Raw genomic sequence first — 20546 nt, forward strand, 5'->3', positions numbered from 1 at the left:
CCCTGTCCTGACTTACCTGAGACTGGGTAGCCATTTTTATCTCAATCTAACCTCCCCAAATACCCATGCATACCTTTGCTCAATGTAAACCACCTGTTATTGATCCCACCACCTAGTGATGAGGCTCTGTGATTGCAACTACTGTACTGTGAGCAGCTGCCTCCAGTTGTTTGTCTAGTTGCTCTGGACTAATGCCATGTACGTTTGACAAATAGGATGGAAGTGACACGTGTTGGGTATCGGATGTAGACATGGCATTGAAGCATATCAGCAAACCCAATGAGTGACGCATACTAGACATTCTAGGCAAATGGCCAATTTATTCATCATGCTCTGTACTGATGTGGTCTAAACGTTCTTATTTTTAATTACCGATGTATTTGGAATCAAAGGTCTTCATCCAAAGATTTTAAAGACAAAAGGGTCTTTCTTTTTTTTCTTGGCCTAAAAGTATAGATAGCCATCAAAACAGCCATTTCCATCTCCTAGTAGAAGGCAAAAACAAGTGACTCTTGGACCCTTTTTATTTTATGTGTGCTTTATACATCATCTCCATGTATCATGCTCTCTAATTTGTACAAGCCGAAGAATGCAAGTCGCCTCCCCAGCCCAAAGATATTGCATGAAAAGCCTCTGAAATGATAATAGGTTGCAAACGATGCCACTTAGCTACCCACACATACACTGCAACCCAGCTGTACTTCTGCAGTATATTTAGAAGTGGTAATTTAGGGTTGTGCAAGCTGTTGAAAGAAGCAAGCAAGTGTATTGCATTCATCTTGGTTTCCAGCACTTGCTCAGTAAAATCAAATCGGTGTCAACATCTACTTTTCTCTCCAGGTTTTGCATCAATGTGTACTAGGTAAACTCCTTGTGGAACAGTAACTAGGGTCTGACAACCTGCTGTTAGTGTGGCTATACTAAGTAAGAAGCATCTGACTGTGAGATTTCCCTGCAGTTCAAGTACCACTTTTCTTCTTCTAGGAACAGGTGATTGCTACACAAGCAGGTTCTTGGCTCCCATCAGCTTTTTCCATTACATATAGATGTGCATTCCCTGCCTATAGCAACTTATGAGATGCAGAACAAACTTCATCTGCTAACACAAAATTCTGTTATTAGCATTTTATAGTGTTGGGTTTTATTTCCTTGCAGTGTCAGCATTTTACAGTAGTGCCCCCATACGAGGAGCATAGGACTGGAAGGGGGCTCCTGGGCCGTTGAGTCCTGTCCTCTATAAAGAAGCTGCAGTTGAAAGTAGGGAAGATGAAGGCATGGCTGCTATGACTTTTTAATGCTAACTGTAGATATGGGTTGTGCAAGCAAATTCAGATATGAATGCCCTGCCCTTGTGCAAACTGCCCTGCAGGGAAGCCTGATCCACACCAATACTTCTGCATGCACTTGTGTGCATCTGGGGGGTTATTTCATGGTTCTTTGTGCCATGAAGCTCAAGGATTCTTTCTCAGCCTGCTTTTGCTATGTGAAGGCATCTGTTTTTTCAGAGATGCTGAAAACTGAGATAAGACTCGTATCAATTTGGATTCTTAGAATTACTGACCACTTTCATAAGCATCAGTTTCTGTGTGCATTAAAGCAATAAATGACCCTTGTCTACTGCCTTTCAAAGGGACGTTTGAGGTTTGATTCAATCCAAGTGCTTTGATGCATTGCATATCTTTATCATGAGATAGGAAAGTAGAATTATGCAGAGAGCTTGCTCTGGTTGGGAGGGTCCCAATAGTTGGGGACCCCTTGTGAATTTTCAGGCCCTGAAGGAAAACCAACTTACAAATATTTCCCAAGCATCCTCCTTTCATCAGCTGCCATCAGCATCCTGGCTCAGACAACTGGTATTTGAGTCCAGTGACAGGAGTGCACAGTTTTGTTTTGTTTTTTGTTTTTTTTTAATATAACACAGGAAAATCTCTCTTGAATTTATATGATTGACAGGCCATTTCAGGAAGGAGGCTTTGCAACTCTAGTCACGCTTTAAAATGACTCTTCAAAATATACTCAGCTTTGCATGTTCCAGGGGCTCTGCAGGCAGTAATCCTGACCATACCGCTGCAGAAGACAGTCTGCAAATGTTGCTGTACCGATTAGGCAGACAGAGGATACCGTGAGGGGAAAAGCTGAAGCGATTTGCCCAGACTGGGACTCCGTGGACTTCTCAGAGCCAATATCAAAACACAGGGCTCGCACACTACATTTGCTTCTTCTTGAATGCATTTTCCACCTAGCTTTTTTTTATGTGCAGACTACACTAGGGATTGGGAGGAGGGCCTCTAATTTTCAGCCATTGCACCCAGAAATGGTGGGAAGTTATTCTGTCAACAGTGGGCATTGTGTAATCCAGCCATTGCAGTGTCCTTCTGTAAACTTTCAAATATACCAATTGCCACAGCTTCCTGGGAAAAAGATTTTGCTGCTGTTGCAAGCTAGTGGGAACATTGCCAGGAGAGTAATATAAACAGAGATCATTGATTTTTATTCAATTCAGCTATGTAGGCAAGTTTTCCTGGATTTGATCAATCAAATTAGAGTGCTTTGGATCTTGGGCTAGATCCTTAGGCTGTATAAATTGATAATGGCTCTATTGAAGCCAGTGGAAGCATAAACCAGTGGATGCCAGCAGAAGATCTGGCCCCTTTTTTTCCCCTTAAAAGCACTGCAGTAATATCCTCTGGGCAGGCATTGTTCAGTCGGCGCATTGAATGCTCTTCATTCCTGAGCATCTTGGCTTTTCTTGTGGTGACGTTAGTAATAATTGAAGACATTACTGGGGCCTATTATCTGATGGTTGTGCTGAAGGGAAATAGCAAAAGAGATTAATAGCACATACAGACAGGATGGCATTTTATTGTAGCGAGAGAATGTAAGGAGACCTATGAACTCCCCTCGCAGAGCCTATTATTGTTATGCTATATATAAAACGCAGCCATTTTCCCCACCCCTGCCCCTCGAATTCTAAGGAGACGCAAGCACAATTCTGGGGGCTTTGCTTTCTGTGGGGTCCAAGCCAAAAGGAACTCAAAGTAACTTTTTGGAGAACGGGTGTTCAGGGCTTTCTGAACATCAGAGCCTCCTAGGATGACTCGGGTGGGTACCAAGGAAGAGACAGACAGACCACAAATAATTGGCTCACATGAAGACATAAGCTGCAAGCCCTGTGTGCCCTCCTCCCAACCCCTAGCGGTCAATGAGAGTTGTGCTCAAGTAGAAACTAAAGGATTGGCAACAAAATCGCTGTACATGGGATGGATCCCTTGCTTTCCTCTTATTTGTTTTAATGGTTTTACATCAAGAAAGCATGAATCTCCCTGATTGGCTTGCAAGGCCAAGAAGCATCAGCACAAAAAAAGCCTAATGTCTGTAGATGTTTGTCCTGGACTGAACTAATCACGTCTGGTCACAAGGGGACCGAAAGCAGTATGCAATTTGTGCAGTTTATTTTCCTGTTCCTCTTGTGACCCTTTTCAGCTAGAGTGCGAGTAACCATGAGGTCACAAGTAGTGTATAATCATTCAAACTAACCTCTTCTCCTACAACATTTTTATGTAGAACTGCAGCAGATGTGCATGTTTTAACCACCTTCCCGACAAAATCAAATATGAAACAAGTTGTGCAATTGGACAGATTCACAGGGGAACTTGCATGTCAAACCGCTGTCTGTCTGCCGGAGTGGACTCTTGCCTTCTACAATGTGGGGTCGTGAGGGCATGCATATAAATCTGACAAATGACGTTTCTCACACCCACCAAAGAAGAGGGAAGGTCCCCACTGCTACAGCCATAAAACATTTGGATGGGATCCCAGTTGATCTCTTTACACCGCAACAGCAGTGCAAAGGACTGCATAAGTATCAGACCTTAAGATTGAATAAGCCAGCGCTGTTGGCTTGCCAAGATGGTGCAGTGCTGACGCAGGAACTGCATTGCTGAGGGGGCTGATGTGGTTCTTTGGCTATTTTGGCTGCTGCAATTGCCTCTGATAGGAGCTGTTGCTGCTCTAATTTATACTAAACACCAGGCAAGCTCCCAGACAGCCCTGGAATACAAAGAGGCTTGAAGATAATGGGAAGGTATCTTTGCTCCTACTCTCCTCCTCTGCAAGAAGCAGAGCTAGCACTGGACAGAGGACTCGACCAACCTGCAGCTATGTGAAACTCTGTTCTGTGCACAGGATCGATACAAACAGCCCTTGAAATTCTTGAAATGCATTTTGAAATAAATTTGAAGGTCTGTTGCTTGGGTTCTCTGGGGTTGTAAGAAACATTGTGGCTGATGAATCGGATTTCATAGACATTAGGGCTGAAAGGGACCTTGAAGATCATCAAGTCCAGCCCCCTGCCCCAGGGGCAGGAAGTCAGCTGGGGTCAGAGGATCCCAGCAAGATAAACATCCAAACGTTTCTTGAATGAGTCCAGAGTAGGTGCATGCTCCACTTCTGGAGAGAGTCTATTCCAGGTCCTGGAGGCTCGAACAATGAAGACATTTTTCCTTATGTCCAGCCTAAAACAGTCTTGGAGGAGTTTATGGTCATTGGTCTTTGTCTTTCCTTGGGGCGCTCTGGTGAACAGGCGTTCCCCCCCCATCCTGATGTACACTCTTGTGTACTTATAAGCAGCCACCAGGTCCCCCCTGAGCCTGCACTTCTCCAGGCTGAAGAGTCCCATGGCTCTTAGCCTCTCTTCATTAGACCTGTTCTCTCACCCTCTGATCATGCGTGTGGCTCTCCTCTGGACTCTCTCAAGCTTCTCCACATCCTTCTTGAATTGCGGAGCCCAGAATTGGATGCAGTCCTCCAGCAGCGGCCTCACCAAGGCCGAGTACAGCAGGAGGATGACATCCTGAGATTTGCTTGAGAAGCATCTATGGATGCAAGCCAGAGTTTTGTTTGCTTTGCCAGTTGCGACATCGCAGTGGTGGCTCATGTTCATCTTGTAGTCAATCGTGACCCCCCCAAGTCTCTTTCCGCTGCGGTGCTAGCAAGCGTAGCACTGCCGAGCCTATAAGCATTGACAGATAAGAGCTAATATAGGGGTCCCACTGCCTCTTAAGAGACTACTTGACCTGAAAGCCCTGATTCTCATTTCCCCCATACTGGGGCCAGCACAGGAGCTGCGTGTCTTCCATTGGGCAAGAGAAAGGAAGGGAATCCTTTGATCCATCCCACAGGAGACTCCACAGAGTCTCCTCCAGCATCATGTGATGAAGAAAAGTTTATTATGACCATGGCTTCTTGGGACAGAGATGCCAGCTAGTGGAATAATGTGGATAATTCTGTATAGAGGCGGGGAAAAAACAAACCCCACTTAATCTTGGCTAACTGGGGCAGATAAGTGTCATGACTACGCGTAGAGCTGGGAACTAGGAGCTCCCAAGTTTTGCCCCTCAATTTTTCCCACCGACTTCTTTGCATAAGCTTGATCAAGCCAATTACCCAGTGTGCCTCATGTACTGTGTCCATGACAAGACCTTCCCCAAGTCATTGGGGTTGTTGTCTGGATCAATCAGATGGTATTTGAGCATTATTGAACCAAACCCAAAATTGTTATACCTTGGGATTCACCCATTGCTTATTAGAACTACACTTCCTAGACTTCCCAGCATGCAATTTTCTACCTGTCTGTGTATTCATTTGGTAAGGTCAAAGGACCCTGCATGACCAAGTGGCTGCGCTCCATCACCATTCTCTGTAGACTGAAAACAGCTGAGTGATGATCAGGAGCAGTCTCGGGCCAAACAGGAGATGTAATTCAGATGTGGTGGTTTTCAACCCATGATCCATGGACCCCTGGGAGTCCACAGACTATGTCTTAAGGGGTCTATGAAAGATAACTACGATCAATCAAAAGTATGTGAATACCCACACTTACAATTCACAGGGGTCCACATCTTTCATTTGAAATTTCAAAGGGGTCTGCACCTTCATTCAAAATATTTTAGGGGTCTGTGAATGAAAAGGGTTTAAAAACTACTATCTTAATAGAATAAAGGCAGTAAAGTACTGTAGGTTACAAGCATGGATCAAAAACACCTGTACTGCAATCAAAGTTTCACGCTTAAAAAGAGATGATGCAGTCACCTAACTGGAGTCATTCAAGGGGAACTGAAAAATGGAGATGGTTCCCATGGATTTATGTTCATGGACTGGAGCAGTTCCTAGCCTACAGAAGAAGGCAGCACATCAAGCTGTGCGCTTAGGGAGAGGGGCCTGCTAGGAAGTGTCCAGTTGGGTTCTTCCCCCTACCTTCCCTGCTTTACTGTTTCTCCTGCTTATCTCTACCTATTTACATTTTCACTGACTTCCTGCTACACTTTTAGCTTTCTCATTCCGTGGAGTCTCAGAACACCCTTCTCCATATGCTTGAAGAAGGGTGATTGCACCCAAAAGCTTGCAAAGAACTTTTTACCAACTACTCAGTTGGTTTAATAGAAGATATCGCATCTACCCAAAGAACCTTGCTGGCAATGCAATATGCAGCTCACGGATGGATTATGTGGCCTGAAGCAACAGATCGCAGACTCTTATTTCAACTACCTGGTCTTGCACAAATCTGTTCAGTTTGCTAACAAAAATAGCCAGTTCTGGATTGCTCTCTTTAATTACCTCTGTGCCTGGCAGAATTAAAAGTGCCAGTTCATCATCTCCAATTTTCCTGCGTTTGTTTTTCATAGACTTTAGGCTCCTACAGTACTTAAACACTGCCGTATCCTTCAGCTGCAAATGATTTGATCGCTCTTGGCTTTGTGTGATCTGAATATTTTCTTGTTCTCTTGCTTCGCAGCTGTGACCTACTTAATTACAAGCAGGAAGCGAACCCCAGAATCATTAGACATTCTGCCTGATTGGAAGAAGAAGCGGGGGAAATAATATTTGTGCTGCTAAATACTAGGATGTCGTTCTTAATAACAGGAAGTCAGGTTCCAGATAGCAGTGAACATTTGGATTCCTTGTGCATCGAGATAAGGAGCGAGAATACTTTATGGGCGTTTTTTATGGCCGGGATGGTGCTGGGGGCTGGGGAAATGGCAAACGTTTCAGACAACGACCAAAATGGGAATGAGTCGTAAACTTCTAAATCAAGAGAATAAATCCTCTTTGTTGGCTGTAGGTTTTAACTTCTGTGCAGCTTCAGTCTGCTGCCTGTAGATACAATGAAGTGACTGAGATGCTGGTTTGTACTGATTGTTTTCAATTCAGTTCTCCACCCTCCCCCCCCCCAATCCCTTAAGACTCAACAAGCTGCCTAGAAAATTAATTTGAATTTCATCAGAGTTATGTTGCAGATCCTCAGGTTTGAAGGCAGAACACTAGGCATTTTCATTAACTCCACTCTACCTCCTCAACAGATTGTTTGCTACTATTTTTACTTCCTGAAACTCAATATATTGGCTAGGCATTCTGGGGTGGATGCATGTGTAGTACTGGCTGGAGAAACAAAGCGGCCAGTGAGGGCATCTGGCTTTAGACCAGCCACCTCTCATCTGCTTATCTCCCTGTTTCTGTTCATAGGACTGATACCTCCCAGGAGCTCTGTGAGCCCAAATACATCAGTGTTTGCCAAGCATGTAGAGTCAAAGGAGTAACGGGGGAAATTATCGCGAACTGGCTTCTGCGTACGTGCAAGTGTGTGTGTTCCAGTGGTCCTGTAATGGGAGGACTGAGAACTGTCAAGAGGCCTTGTACATATGTCAGCACCACCCCCCGAGGGAGCTTGGGAATGCCATTGAGAAATAAGCCCTGTCCACTCTGTATTCGCTCAAGCCTGCAAATCTGCAACCTAGACAGCTTAGCGTGCCTTGCGTGCACGCCACAGCCTCACAGTCTGGCTCTAAGTGAAGTAGGTGGCTTGGAATGGCCCTGAGAACAGAGCTGCTCTCCATGGTTGTCTCTGGATTTTCAGGTCTGTCAGCTCATGGACATTTCTCATCAGCATGCCCAAGCCATGATGCACAGATACCCCAGTGAGTTTCTTATGTGCATGGATATTGCGCTGCTGGCTCAAAGAAGAGGGTAGGTGGAGGCAACTCATCAGAGGAAGACGTTCTCCCTAACTTTCATTCTCCAAAGCATATAACTTTACACCTGGCAAAGCTAGGAGGTAAATCTATCCTGCATGTATTTCAGAGGGGCATATCATGCTGCTCCCAGAGGAAACACTGGGTGCATCTACATGCGTGCTTTAATGCTCAGTCAGATAGGCAGCTGCGCGTTAAAGCATCACATAAAAAATCATGCTATTACACTAATGCACAGTAAAATAGGCTACTGTGCATTACGTGTCACTTAAAAACCATGCACATTCATTACTGTGCATTACGGCAGCCTAATATACATTTCTTCAGTATCTCACATTGGAAGGCACTTTTACACATGCTTCAGGAGAGGGGAGAATTTAATTAGAACGACTCCAAGAGCTGTTCTACTTGAAGTGCCACAGCATTTTGTGTATTAGCATCGTTGTGCTTCAAAATAGCAGTGGGGGCACTTGAACTAAAGCTTGTTTGGTAAGCTTTAGTTCAAGCACCCCTGCTGCCATTCTGAAGCATGGGGATGCTAATTTGAGACACGGAAACTGGCAGGAGCGCTGTAAGTACCACACTGCAGTAGATTCAATTATTCATAATCGCAGCACATTGGAGCAGCCCTACAGCATGTCTATAAGTGCCCTATGGTACTAAATTTAACACGCATTAGGAAAAGGGGCTTCATGCACATGTATATACACCCACTGAGTAACAGTACTAGTCCAAAGAAGCTCTTCATTTTAAGCCATGTGCAATTTGTAAGCAGTTTGGAAATCTTCCCACTAAGCATTTCTGTATAAGTGTCAGATTGTGCTAGGTACTAATGCTGTTTACTGTGCCTTGGTTAAAAGAATAAGGCTGCTGGGCTTTTCTGATGTGCTGAATTCTTATATTATCTCCATTGAATAGCTCCTTCATGCCAATGATTTCATAGCACCTTCCAAATCTCAGAACTAACTCTCCTGGTGTAGGTCAATATAATTATTTATGGATGGGGAAATCCATTAATAATTATAATTTATATTATTCCATAATTATGGATATGGATTATATTATTTCATAATATAATGATGGGTTATATTATTCCTTTCTGTCAACAAGGTTAAGTGACTTGCCCAAGGTTAAGTTATTTCCTGTGATGCTGCTGGACTGGAACCCATACCTGTGGTTTTAAGACCTTTCTACATGCCCACAATAAAGGGCCACGCAGAGTCCCCAGCATCATGTGCATCTTTCCTTTCTAATGAAAGTGTACATCCTAGTCAAGATAAGGGAGCCTTTTTTTTATGATCATCTATAAGAAAACCCAAAAGAAATTCAGATGTGTGCACTTTTTGCTTAGATACAAGTGAATTCTCTAAGACAGTTAAAACATAAAGGAGGTTGGACTAGATGACCTCCTGAGGTCCCTTCCAATCCTCATTTTCTATGATTTAAAACATGAGAGAGTCTTCCCCCCGCCCCATCCCCTTTTCCTCTTTTTAACAATATACCCAACCCTTGTCTGGGAACAGAAAGGACTCTTGTCTGAGCCACTGAATGCAGCAAGTGTTATGAGCAATTCGCAGTCAGCGACAACTTAAAAATATCTGCAGGGTGAGTTATAAGAGAACTTTCTACTAAAGCAGGTCTTTGCTCTGTCTATAACTGGGGTTACTCAGACTGTTGGGAACCAGTACACTAAATTATCTTTCCTGCCATGGGGCAAAAGTGTAGACTGGATTTTTGTGAGCCACAGATTCAGAATTGACATCATACCATGGTACAGAAAATGAGATACTTGCAATATAAATTGATTCTGCAGCCTGTATTCACATTGGTAGTGCCATTGACTTATGACAGTTCATAGAAGATGCTCTGTTATGGTGATGACTATGGGATATGTGCATAGATAGACTGCAGTGGAAATGTCAGTCAGGCTAGGGACATTCAAAAAGCCTGAGCCTAAATTGATTCAATCTTTGCAGGTTAGTCTAACCCGGCTAGGCTGAATCAGTTTGTATCTGTACAGACATCCCAGACATGCAGGCACATGCCTGAAGTAGCTCAGGCTTGAAGCCAGGGGATGCTAGAGCAGCCCTTCCTTCCTTTTCACAGGGCTGAGCTGAGGGGGGTGTGGCCAGGCCCCAGCAGGATTAGGGAGGGGTTCCTCCCCTCCTTGATAACAGAGCATTTATAAGATCCATTATTAGCATTTATCACCCCTTCAGAAAACAAACAGCCTCTCTCCTTAGTTCAAGCTCTTCTTAAACAAAGAAGGAATGGAGCGTCGTTACCAGCTGAGCTGTTGATTAGCTCCAAAAAGCCCTAGGTTGAAACTGCTGTCTGCCACAGCATGGACCATAGCCAGCATGTGGTCTGCTAGCTAATGCTGAGGTGTCTGTGTAGGCAGAGGGGATGGGGGGTCCCTGCTTAGCAGGGAGTGGTGAGGGGCGGGGGAGAGCAGGAGGAAGCCAGGTAAACCTGCTGTGCTGCAGCCAGGGAGTGCAGGGGAGGAGCCAGCCCTGCTGTGGAGCAGAGAGCCCTGCCCAGCCCAGACAGCATGCTGGGATACTGGGGAGGAGTCTGATATATCTTAAACCAGTAAAGGGTCTGGGACAGAAACTAAATAAACTGATTTGACCCAAATCGGTTAAGTCAGGTTGACTTTTATTAGTAAATGTTTAGGATTTCAACCCGGTTTATCTCAAACCGGTTTCAGCCATTTTCAAACCAGTTTATATGCACTGAACATCTGTTCTGTTACAAGTTTAAACCAGTTTCTGATCACTTAAACTGGTTTATGTATAATGTCTGTCCCTAGCTTAAAAGAAACCACTTGATTTGCCTCTAGGTGAATAAAAGTAGTAGTGAGCTTTAATTTTTAGCTTTTGCCTGATTTATATTCATGCAAATTATAACTTGATAATTGTACTTTGTCACCAGGCTCTTGTTAAAGTCAGACATGCTAAACCACTAGTCAAACATGTTGATTAAGCCCACACAACTAGTGATGTTCAGCTAAAGCTTTGTGAAATGGTTATAACAGCACTGAATGCAGCTAGAACCAGTGCTACAGGAGGTGGGAGAAGAACTTTATAGATAATAATATCATTGGACAGTAGCCTAACAAGGAGTTGGGAAGCCAGGCACCAGCCCCAGGTGCCATCTTAGTGGGGGCACCCCATCGAGTCTATATTTTCTGGGTGCAGGGACAGGACACCACACTGCTTTCTAGCAGCAATAACTGGGGAAGGCAGACTGGACTGCAGTAGCCAGGGACTTTGGGTCCTTGGGCAGGTTAGATTTCCCCTGCTTTCTCGTAGGGTTTTCCCAGGGGGCTTAAATTCTACTGGTAACACCTCCTATACTGAATGAATTTTCCTTCTTTTCCTGGTCACAAATTACCCATAATCAGGCCATTATCTTAAGTCTTATTTCTTGTTCAAACCATTTGCAAATTAATTTGTGAGTCTGGAGCCATGGTTCTCAGCAGAGGTGATATGGGGGGGGGCACATGCCCCCCGAGAGCGCCTGCCTCCCCTGACAGTGGCTGGTAGGGGGCCAGGAAGAGCGCTCATGCCCTCCCAGAATTTGGCACCACCAGCGTGCTTGGTGACTGGCTGCTGGGGGACTCCCCAGCCCCTGTCTGGTAGTTGGGGGACCTGCCCCCGGTCATGCCCCACTGGTGCCACCCTACACTCGGGAGGCCCATGGTTCTCAGCCTGGTTAGAGTCAAGGCACCCTCTTTGCTTTCACTCATTTTTTGCCTACAGAAAAATAATAGAGTAACTATTCTGTTGTGAATTCTTTGCAAAGACCACAACAGGTCAGTTTGTTTTTGACACTCTAGGGCATGTGTAGATGAACCCTAAACTGAAGCAGTGGGTTTTGTGTCATGCACACGCTACACTTGCCTGCCTCTGGTGGCGGGGAGGGAAGGGCAAGCTGCTGGCAGCGGAGCGGTCCCTGGGCTGGGGAGAGGGGCCTGGTGCTTCCCTCTGCGGCAGCAGCAGGGCCCCCTCACCCCCAGGCAGCGCTCACCTGCAGGCCTCTGGTTCGGGTGGTCCCGGGGGCACCATGGCCACACAAGGAAGCACCTGGCACCTGCACAGCTCCAGCAGGCGGGCAGGCTCCGGGGCAGAAAAGAAAAGATCAGACTTGCCGCTTTTCTTGGGCACAGCCTGCCTTCCCGGGCTGCTGCCAGGCTGCCTGCAGGACTTCCTGCCAAGCCGCGGAGTTGCATGGAGCCCAGTACCTCACTCCATGGCTGTAGGGGCAACAAACTAAAACTGCTTGGAGGAGTTTTAGATTGCTGCGCCCCAAGTCATTTAAGGCATGTTACACCTCCAGACTTCCTACGGTGGCTGGAATTAATGTGCAATACACCAGCGAGGCGTGCAAACACTGAGACCATTAAAGCAGTGCAAAAGCATTTAGCCCACTTTAAAGTGTCATGCACACACGCCCCTTGTTTTGTCTACACATGGCCCTAGATTCCACTTTGAAATCTCTGGGTTTATCTTGTGAATCTCATGTGGGTGTTTGCACACCAAAGACTGCTAATATTGTGTGGCACCCTTAAAGGGATCTCACAGCATCTGAGGATGGTGCAACACCCTGGTTGAGAATCACTAATCTATGATGTTTATAAGCCATTTATTTTATTAAAGACCTGAATATTTTCTTGCTGTTTTGACCAGGTAGAGTTACCAATTTCTGACTGGATCAGAGGATCTTAAAAGCTCAGGATCCCAAATGGAGCACTCTCATGGAAAGTGAACAGTGCCATCTTAAATGAATGTTCTCCAGTCTTCGCTTAGACCTACATCTCTGATAGTGAATTCATTGGTAGAATATCTGCAGAAAAACAGAGCATGATGGAAAATCACTGTGCAGTGTGCTTTTCACCAACTCAGCGTAATAGAAGTGAATTCATTTCAGCAGTTTGAACATTTGAACAAACAGCTTAGCTGGACTCACCCAGCTTTACATTCCACCCAGCCTTAAACCTTATCAAATTACTAATGCAGCTTAATTCAGCAAACAACATAGCCACAACTGAGAAATAAGTTACAATGTCCCAATACATATGACAAATGTCCCTGTATAGGAGGAAGAGTTTAGGGATCTTTACAGACCTAAACACAAATAGCTGCTGCTCCCTGTACATCAACAACACTTTGAGTTTTCGAGAAACATTATGATCATTGCAGGTGACTTGAACTGTACATTTTCACTCGGTGTTACTATAATGTAGTGGTTCATTTTATTATGGCACATGCTGGGCATATTAGTCTTCAAGAATGCCTCAATGGAGTTGATCAGAGACCTACAGCATAATGCGGCCTGTTGCAATATAACTCGGGACGTGAGCTTCTGGGTTCTTTTTTGAAGTAGACATATGTTGCCCTAGCTGTTTTAGGTAATGTGGGCTGTACGAGACTCAAAAGTTAGTCGATATGATTCAAGTATTTTGGGACTGTGCGGTCAGTGGGGATGATGGCTGGAAGCTCCTTGGGAAAATGCTTCTAAGAATGGTTTCTTTGCCCGTTGCTCTGGAAAGATTAGTCAGGAAGGTCCGTGCCTGCTTTGTACTTTCCCAGGGTCCTGCAATATGCTGATGTGCAGGAATCCAAGAATGTTTCCCTAGTCTCAGACTTGGCTGGGAGATATGCAGCAGATCCTGTCGCCTCCTATGCACGGCCAGATCCTGACCTCGTGCCCATATAAATCTGGAGTAATTCACTGATGTCAAGAGAGTGACTCTACCTTTACAGCCACACAACAGAACTTGGTCCTCAGTCCTGTGTGACTGAAACTCTCCGTGGGACGAATCCTGGGGTTTTGTCTTCTGCTTTATTCCCTCTGCTTTTCCCCACATGCTTTGGTAAATTGTTCTAAGGTAATCCTGGACACTGTGTTTCTAACCTGTGTTAGCTAGCTTCACTTTCCTACCACTGCATTGTTACTCCTTTTTTTGCTAGATTTAAGAGCCATATGCATAGAGCAATCTCTTCCCTGTGTTGTCCACCTAGTAACTTGTTGGATACGGGCAAGGAAAGGAAAACTTCCTTTTAATGCTCTAAGTGCCATATGCCACACGCACACTGACCCCTCTAGATCTATAAATACAAACATGGCCTCGGGAATGAGCCCTTCATCGTTTTGACCCTTTATTGCGTGTTCAGGCAGGAAAAGGCTGTGCTGTGAAAGCAGGCAGGGAGAAATATGGAGAGTAAAAGACTTTGGATAATTGTTTCCAAAACAACAAAGCACGAAGATCCAAGATGAAAGAGACCATTCGGCTTAAAGGCCTCATCCTCTTATCATTAAAAAGAAATAAAGATCAAATAGTGACACATCTGATACAAAGATTTCGTCTTAAAAGAACAGATCAGTGGCTTTGAGCTGCAACAGCCATCAGGGCCAGCTGTGGAGCAGAAAGAAGATGCATCTTGCTCGTTAATTGTACGTTCAGAGAAAAGCTACAAAGTTTCCCCCAAACTCCAGTTTTTTGCACACTATTCTCCTAACACAGTCAAGGGAGCAACTACTTGAGAGCCCATTAGAGAGCCGGGCTGATTTCCCTCTTCCGAGGACCAGGCAATGCGGGTGACTTGAAGGGAAAAGATGTCCTCCTCATCACCGAGCTGCCGAATACAGACACCATTTACTTGCATTCGTACAGGTCATTGCATTTCCACTTAGTCTGTTCTGGCATTTTGTTGAGAGAGGCTGTTTTCCTCCTGTTTAGCTCAGGTTTGAGAGCCTGCCCTTCACCTTCAGCTCTCATTGACAGTCAAATGAAGCAACACAATGGACTGGACTTTTTTTTCCTTCACGGAAAGAAATGGGCTATTTTTATATCCTAGTAACAGCCTCTGGACCATCTGTAAGACGTGGGAGGTTTTGAAGTAAATGTTTTCCCTGACATTTTCTCAGATGGCAGGAAATAATCAGTGCATAATTAGAGAACCTGATGAACAGATCTGTGTGTATATGTGTATACATGCCTAGATCTGTCCATCATACAGATATAAATTGCACTGCTCTTCCCTATAGATTACCAAGGGATTGAAACCCATAGGCTGGTATAGGGATGTAATGGGGTGCTATAGGCACGTATTTCGTTTATGCCAGCAGAGGATCTGATCGGCTGGCCAACTAGATCTTCATTTCTGCTCCCCATCTCCCAGTGGTCTCACAAGGTCCCTTGCAGCCCTAAACTTCTGTGAATCTGTGACACTCTCCGCCAGCCTTTTCAGGTGCCTCACATTGGACACCAGCTGTGACAGGGGTGACTGGAAAACCAAAAATCCCATTTCAGAAAGCTTGTTTGCGACTTTGAAGAAATGCGATCAGAAGCAGGCGACAGTCCGGACAGGTTGCTCTCCTGGGATGTAGGGGACCAGGTCTAAATTTCTGCTTTTCCCAGGAGTGGGGATCCCACCAGGCTGAGTAATTGCTTTGATCGTCAGGCTATTGTGCTTTGCTTTTCTGGCTTTGGCCCAGAAATTCCATCGTGGATTCATGAAATCTTCCGACGAAAGTCTTACTGAAAACGATAAGCTTCCTTGAGCAGTGCTGGATTTCCTTAATCAGCATTCAGATGCTCCTTTAGGAAATTCCTGGTCTTGTAACAACACTCCAGGCAAAATCCTTTGCCTAGATTCAGTCTGCGAGTCCTAGACCTACGCCTCTGCTAACCGAACCGAAGAGCCGGCTCCCTCGACTCGGAAGGATCCCCGACTCGCAAACCTTTCGTGCACGGTCAGCCCATCACGGGGAGACGGAGTGGGGCACCTAATGTGAGTTACGATATGGCCCCACGTGGCCTAAATCTGTGCTAGCTATTGTACAACTCCCTTCCCAAACTGCCCTCTCCCCACAGTTGGCCTCTTCTGTGCCTCCGCGAAGGATGGTTGCTAATAGAGTTACCCTCCCACTCAGGAAGGGGAAGTCTCAGGGAGAGAGAGGACCTGCTCAGCTCCGGGGACTGTGATGTACCTGGTTTCTGTCTGAGAAATGCATGTAATCTGGACTCCATCGGAAGCTGGTTCTCTCGGCTGAATCCTTGTACAGACGATGTTTAGCTTTGCCAAACTAAAATACCGCGCGTCAAATTAGCGAGGAAGGTTCTGTAGGAATCTGACCGAGCTGTTCTCATCAAGGACTTAAATCTGCGTGTTCAAATGGTCGCACATCCAGCTGACTCCCAAGGAGTCGGTTCCAGTCTGTTGGTTAAATCGTTAAATCTTTTGCAATCGTTGTGTCAAGTCACATTATGTAACCTGGCTCTTCTAGAGCCGTTCTCATCTATTGGGCAATCGTATACTCGGGACACGGGGGCTGCCTATGGCCAAAATTCCCCTCCAGAACGGCCGGCAAGGCTCAGCGCACATGTGGAGTAGCTAATTTTAAAGTAGCAGCGTAGCCTCCATTTCCCTTCTCCCCCTTTCAGGATGCCAAAGCAGTTAGATCACGTTGTGGAGCAGTTGCTTTTGAAAGTTATTTTCTCCTCCTTTTCTTTTAATCAAACACATTTCTTTTTCTTTCTTTTGTGTTTCTAGGCAGGGCTCTTATATGCTGTGCTGTAGCCTAGAGCAGATGTTTCCTCATCAAGTTTATTTAACCAAAAAAAAAAAAAAGCCTTCTCCAAATGGGGTTTTATAATGGAGATGTTGCTAGTCCCCTGTCAGTATTTTTAATGATGGGGACAAGGTGTTACTTAAATTACAAACAGGCAAAGAAATCAACCCAAGAAGGAGACAGGAAAATGGACATCTGAGATCCAGAGGCGGGGGGCGACACGGGACTAAAAGACAGACCCATAGGAAGAGAGAGAATAATGTGCTGCGGCACAAATAGCATCTACTAAGTTGGAAGGAAATGCTATGATTTTTATGACACTGCTATAAAAATGATGTCCTGGAGAAGCAATTAAGGCTGTGAACATAAATTTTGCAGCTCTATTTTGCTGGTGTTATACCTGCCTAGTCAACGAGCTGTTAGAGGTATTGTACTATTATTATTATGTGCCAGTTTGGATTGTGCTTTCTGGTCCTCCCAGATCAAACTAAATATATACTGAGTCAGGACACATACATAAAACTGTGGAAGAGCAATCAATATTTGCTGTTTGAGCACGTGCTTGCTCTCTACCTTGTTAGATTGCTTGAGATGTTCAGGCTTTGAACAAGCCATGACTGCTTCCACAGCATCCAGATTCATGGCTTTCGTTGTCTTGGCACTCAGCCTTGCGAAGCACCACTGCCTCATTTTTTCAGAGGCTGTAGGTCCTAGTGACTTCGGTTGGGGCTGCTCAGCATGTCCTCTCAGCTGCTGGCCAGACCAATCTTGTGAGGTGTTCACCGACTAACCCCCATTAGTTGTAAAATCAGGCCCCATAGGAGTTATGCAGTCTTTCATCATTCATCCTGCAACACCAGCAGCAGCTCTGATGGTGAGCTGGCCCCTCAGTGGCTCTTCCACTGACTCGTTCGGTGGCCTTGTGTAGGACACGTCGCTTCTGTGTCTCAGTTTCCATGTCTACGAGGTGTTGAGACTGGCACTTGCTTCCCAAAGATCTGCTCTGTATTAGGAAAGTTGTACCAAATTAACGACACGGCACCTTTAAACCACTGTAAAACCCTAATGGAGATGCCCACATTTATCTCTTACACCCCGGCTTCATTTGGTGATGGAAGCTGAATCAAGCTAAGCAAGGGTTAAACTGGTTTCAGTGTGCACCAATTTCAGCTGATTTTGGTCAACCTGTGCAGGTGGTTTAATAGAGAGACACACTCTTAGCTGAGGTTTAGATGAACATAAGCATTACATGAACACTAAGTGCCAAGAGGAATCTGGAAAGTGTAAAGACTCGAGCAGTGCCTACTGTGTAAAAAATAAATAAATAAATAAAAATCTCCAATAGTCCTTCATCAACTTTAAATAAAGGAATAAAGAATAAGAGGATAAGATGCTGCGCACTGCAAAGCCATCCTCTCAGCTGTTGTTTTGTAGCATTTGAAAGAGTTAAGCCGAAGACTGGAATGTCTTGGGAATGTTGGCAGGGGGAGAGAGCAGCTTTTTTTCCTCCCTCTGGATGGGATCCCAGTCCTCTGAAAGCAAAGTGATGACTTTGGATCTAAGTTTGTTTCTGGGTTTGCTGCTCGGAGCTGGGATGTGAGATGCAACATAACCAAGGAGCCCTTTGTCAGGGATGTGAAGTCGCCTGCCTAGTGCAGGACTGATATTTTTACCCTGTCCCTGATGATCTCTGGGTGCAGCAGAATTTGATCTGAGAAGATACGTGCAAAGAGAAGCTGTTTCCTGACGGGAGCGGGGGAGGAAGAATCCCAGCTGATTTATTTTGGCTGCAGTCTTTCTTTGCCGCCTTGCTGAAACGCGCTGTGACATTTTAACCTTGCGGTCTGCAAGGAGTCTAGGAACTCGCCAGCCACCTTGGCTTGGGAGCCCTGGGTGCTTCACACAGGTAGTTGGCATGGCTGCCGTCCTCTTTGGCTTTGAGGACCTGTTCTACAGCTGGGACAGCCTGGTGTGGAACTTGACTTCACGGGCTTTGAGGACCTGCCGCTTTGGAAATCTGAGGGTCCTGCAGCTAATGCTGAAGCCATGGTGCATTTCCAGAGCTGTCTACCAGGTAGGTGGTTTTACACCGCTGGACCAAATCATGAGGCCTTGACTCGATCCCTGTACGGGGAAATTCCCAGGGGGCCTAATCCTGCAACAAGGTGAACTCCATGAGCTTCCCATTGCAGTCAGTGAGCACTGAAGATGCTCAACACTCATGGGAAGAAGTCTAGGGGCAGATAAACAGGGTTTGAGGTCCCTGGGAGCTTTTCTGAGTTGGAACAGAAGCCCAGATTCAGCTTTACCCAAGCGGAGGCGCATGCAACTATGTTAGTAAAGGAAGGGGCAGATTCTGGCTAGGGATCTCTTAGGATTTGGGGCATCCTGGATAGAGTCTCTTTGTGAAACGAGGCTGCTCTTTGCCAGTCTGCTCATGCTGTGGGTCCCTGTTCCTTGACTAATCTCAGCTGCTGGACAAAGTGCAAAGTATTACGTAGCATGAAGAAATCTAGCCTTGCAGAACTGTAACCTGCATGCAGTAAATAAAATGGAGGGCTGGCTTTAAAATATAACACACGTCACACTAGACTCCCCCTACGTATCATTCAGCTTTGGGAGAGTCGATTCATTTGCTTGCCTGTTGCATATTTTATTTGGGTTTTATGGGGTTATAAAAGCCCATCCACAATAGTGGAAGTGGGTCAGGTGATTTTTTTGTGTGTGTGTGGGTTAGTGAATTTTCTGGCTAGTTTTGAAAAGCTGTCCTCAATTCATTCAGGTAAATGCTATATATAACTTGAGGTAGGGCTGGCATTGTGAGAACAAGGTATGTTGTTAGCTCAGCTTTAGGCAAGTAACTTGAGTTCAAATACAGCAGTAAAGACTTGGATACCTTGACTTTTAATTCAGGTGGCAGTCATGGGATATCAAGTTGCTATCTTAATCATCTTCCTAGCTGCTTTAACTTCGATTAGCCAACTTGGATTAGCCAAGAGCAGTTAAGAATTCTTTTTTTTTTTTATTGTTTCTATATCCTATAACATCACAGTATTCATTGGTATTGCAGATCTGACCAAGAAACTTGAGAACCCCAGACTTGGGGTTGTGTGATCAGTGATTGTATTTGGGGGAAAAGGTATTTTCTACTAGACTTATTTGCTTGGTTTGAGTTATTTCTGGTTTTGGGAGTTGCTGTGTTAAGCACAGCTGCACATAATGGGCCTGATTCGAAGACCATTGAATGTGTCCATCCCCAATAACTTTGAACAGATTCATAGTGTAGTTTAGGAAGAAACAGGTACAGGTACTGAAGTTTTTAAATGCTAATTTGCCCTAAGGCTAGTGAATGGTCCTAACAACTCAAGCCATCCTAGAAAAGCCTCTCTCGTCCTTTTTTCTAGTTGTAGCATTTGCATCAGACGCAGCTCCTGACATCTGTGTGGAAACTATTGCAATCAGTTGATGAATACTCCATGTGAGTAAAGGCAGACACTCTACACCAGTGTTTCCCAACCTTTTCCAGCCCAAGGCACACTTACATTAATAACAATTTTCCATGGCACACCTGTTAAGGCATTCTCCATCCCCGTACTTATGAGCTCATTGTAGCTCACTGCCATGGCAAAATTCCACCTGTTCATTTCTGTCGTGGCACACCCGTAAGGAAACGCTGCTCTAGGCCATGCTGGATCTTGTACTGGTGTAAATCTGGAGGTTTGGAATGGAGTTTTTGCTACGAGCTCTGCATATAGGGCAGTATCTTGCTGCACTATCCCAGAAGTGGTACAGGAAAGGCATTGTCCATCAGGGCACACAGTTTCTTTCCTACTTACCTGATGCTCTGGGGATATCCTTCGCAGCAGTCAGCTACCAGTCTCTACCTTTGTGCTGGCTGCTGTGTTAACTGGAATCAAGGCTCCACTAAACTCCTTGCCC

The 20546-nt window shown here is 45.2% G+C and overlaps 1 protein-coding gene across 3 annotated transcripts in view; it reads left to right on the plus strand.

Moving 5' to 3' along the window:
• FRMD4A (FERM domain containing 4A) overlaps window positions 1-20546 on the plus strand; it is a 379383-nt gene that overhangs the window by 40946 nt on the left and 317891 nt on the right. Inside the window, exon 1 of one of the 3 annotated variants that reach the window (XM_019509536.1) lies at window positions 18124-18681. The exons of 1 other annotated variant lie outside the window; for it this stretch is intronic. In XM_019509536.1, coding sequence (XP_019365081.1) covers window positions 18523-18681 — 159 coding nt within the window. In that variant the 5' untranslated portion in view covers window positions 18124-18522. Of the gene's footprint in view, window positions 1-18123; window positions 18682-20546 lie in introns of those variants that run through there. One more of the 3 variants, XM_019509535.1, reaches the window with a different exon arrangement.

Source organism: Gavialis gangeticus, unplaced genomic scaffold (assembly GCF_001723915.1).
Source record: "Gavialis gangeticus isolate Ggan-Ray unplaced genomic scaffold, GavGan_comp1, whole genome shotgun sequence".
NCBI lineage: Eukaryota > Metazoa > Chordata > Crocodylia > Gavialidae > Gavialis > Gavialis gangeticus.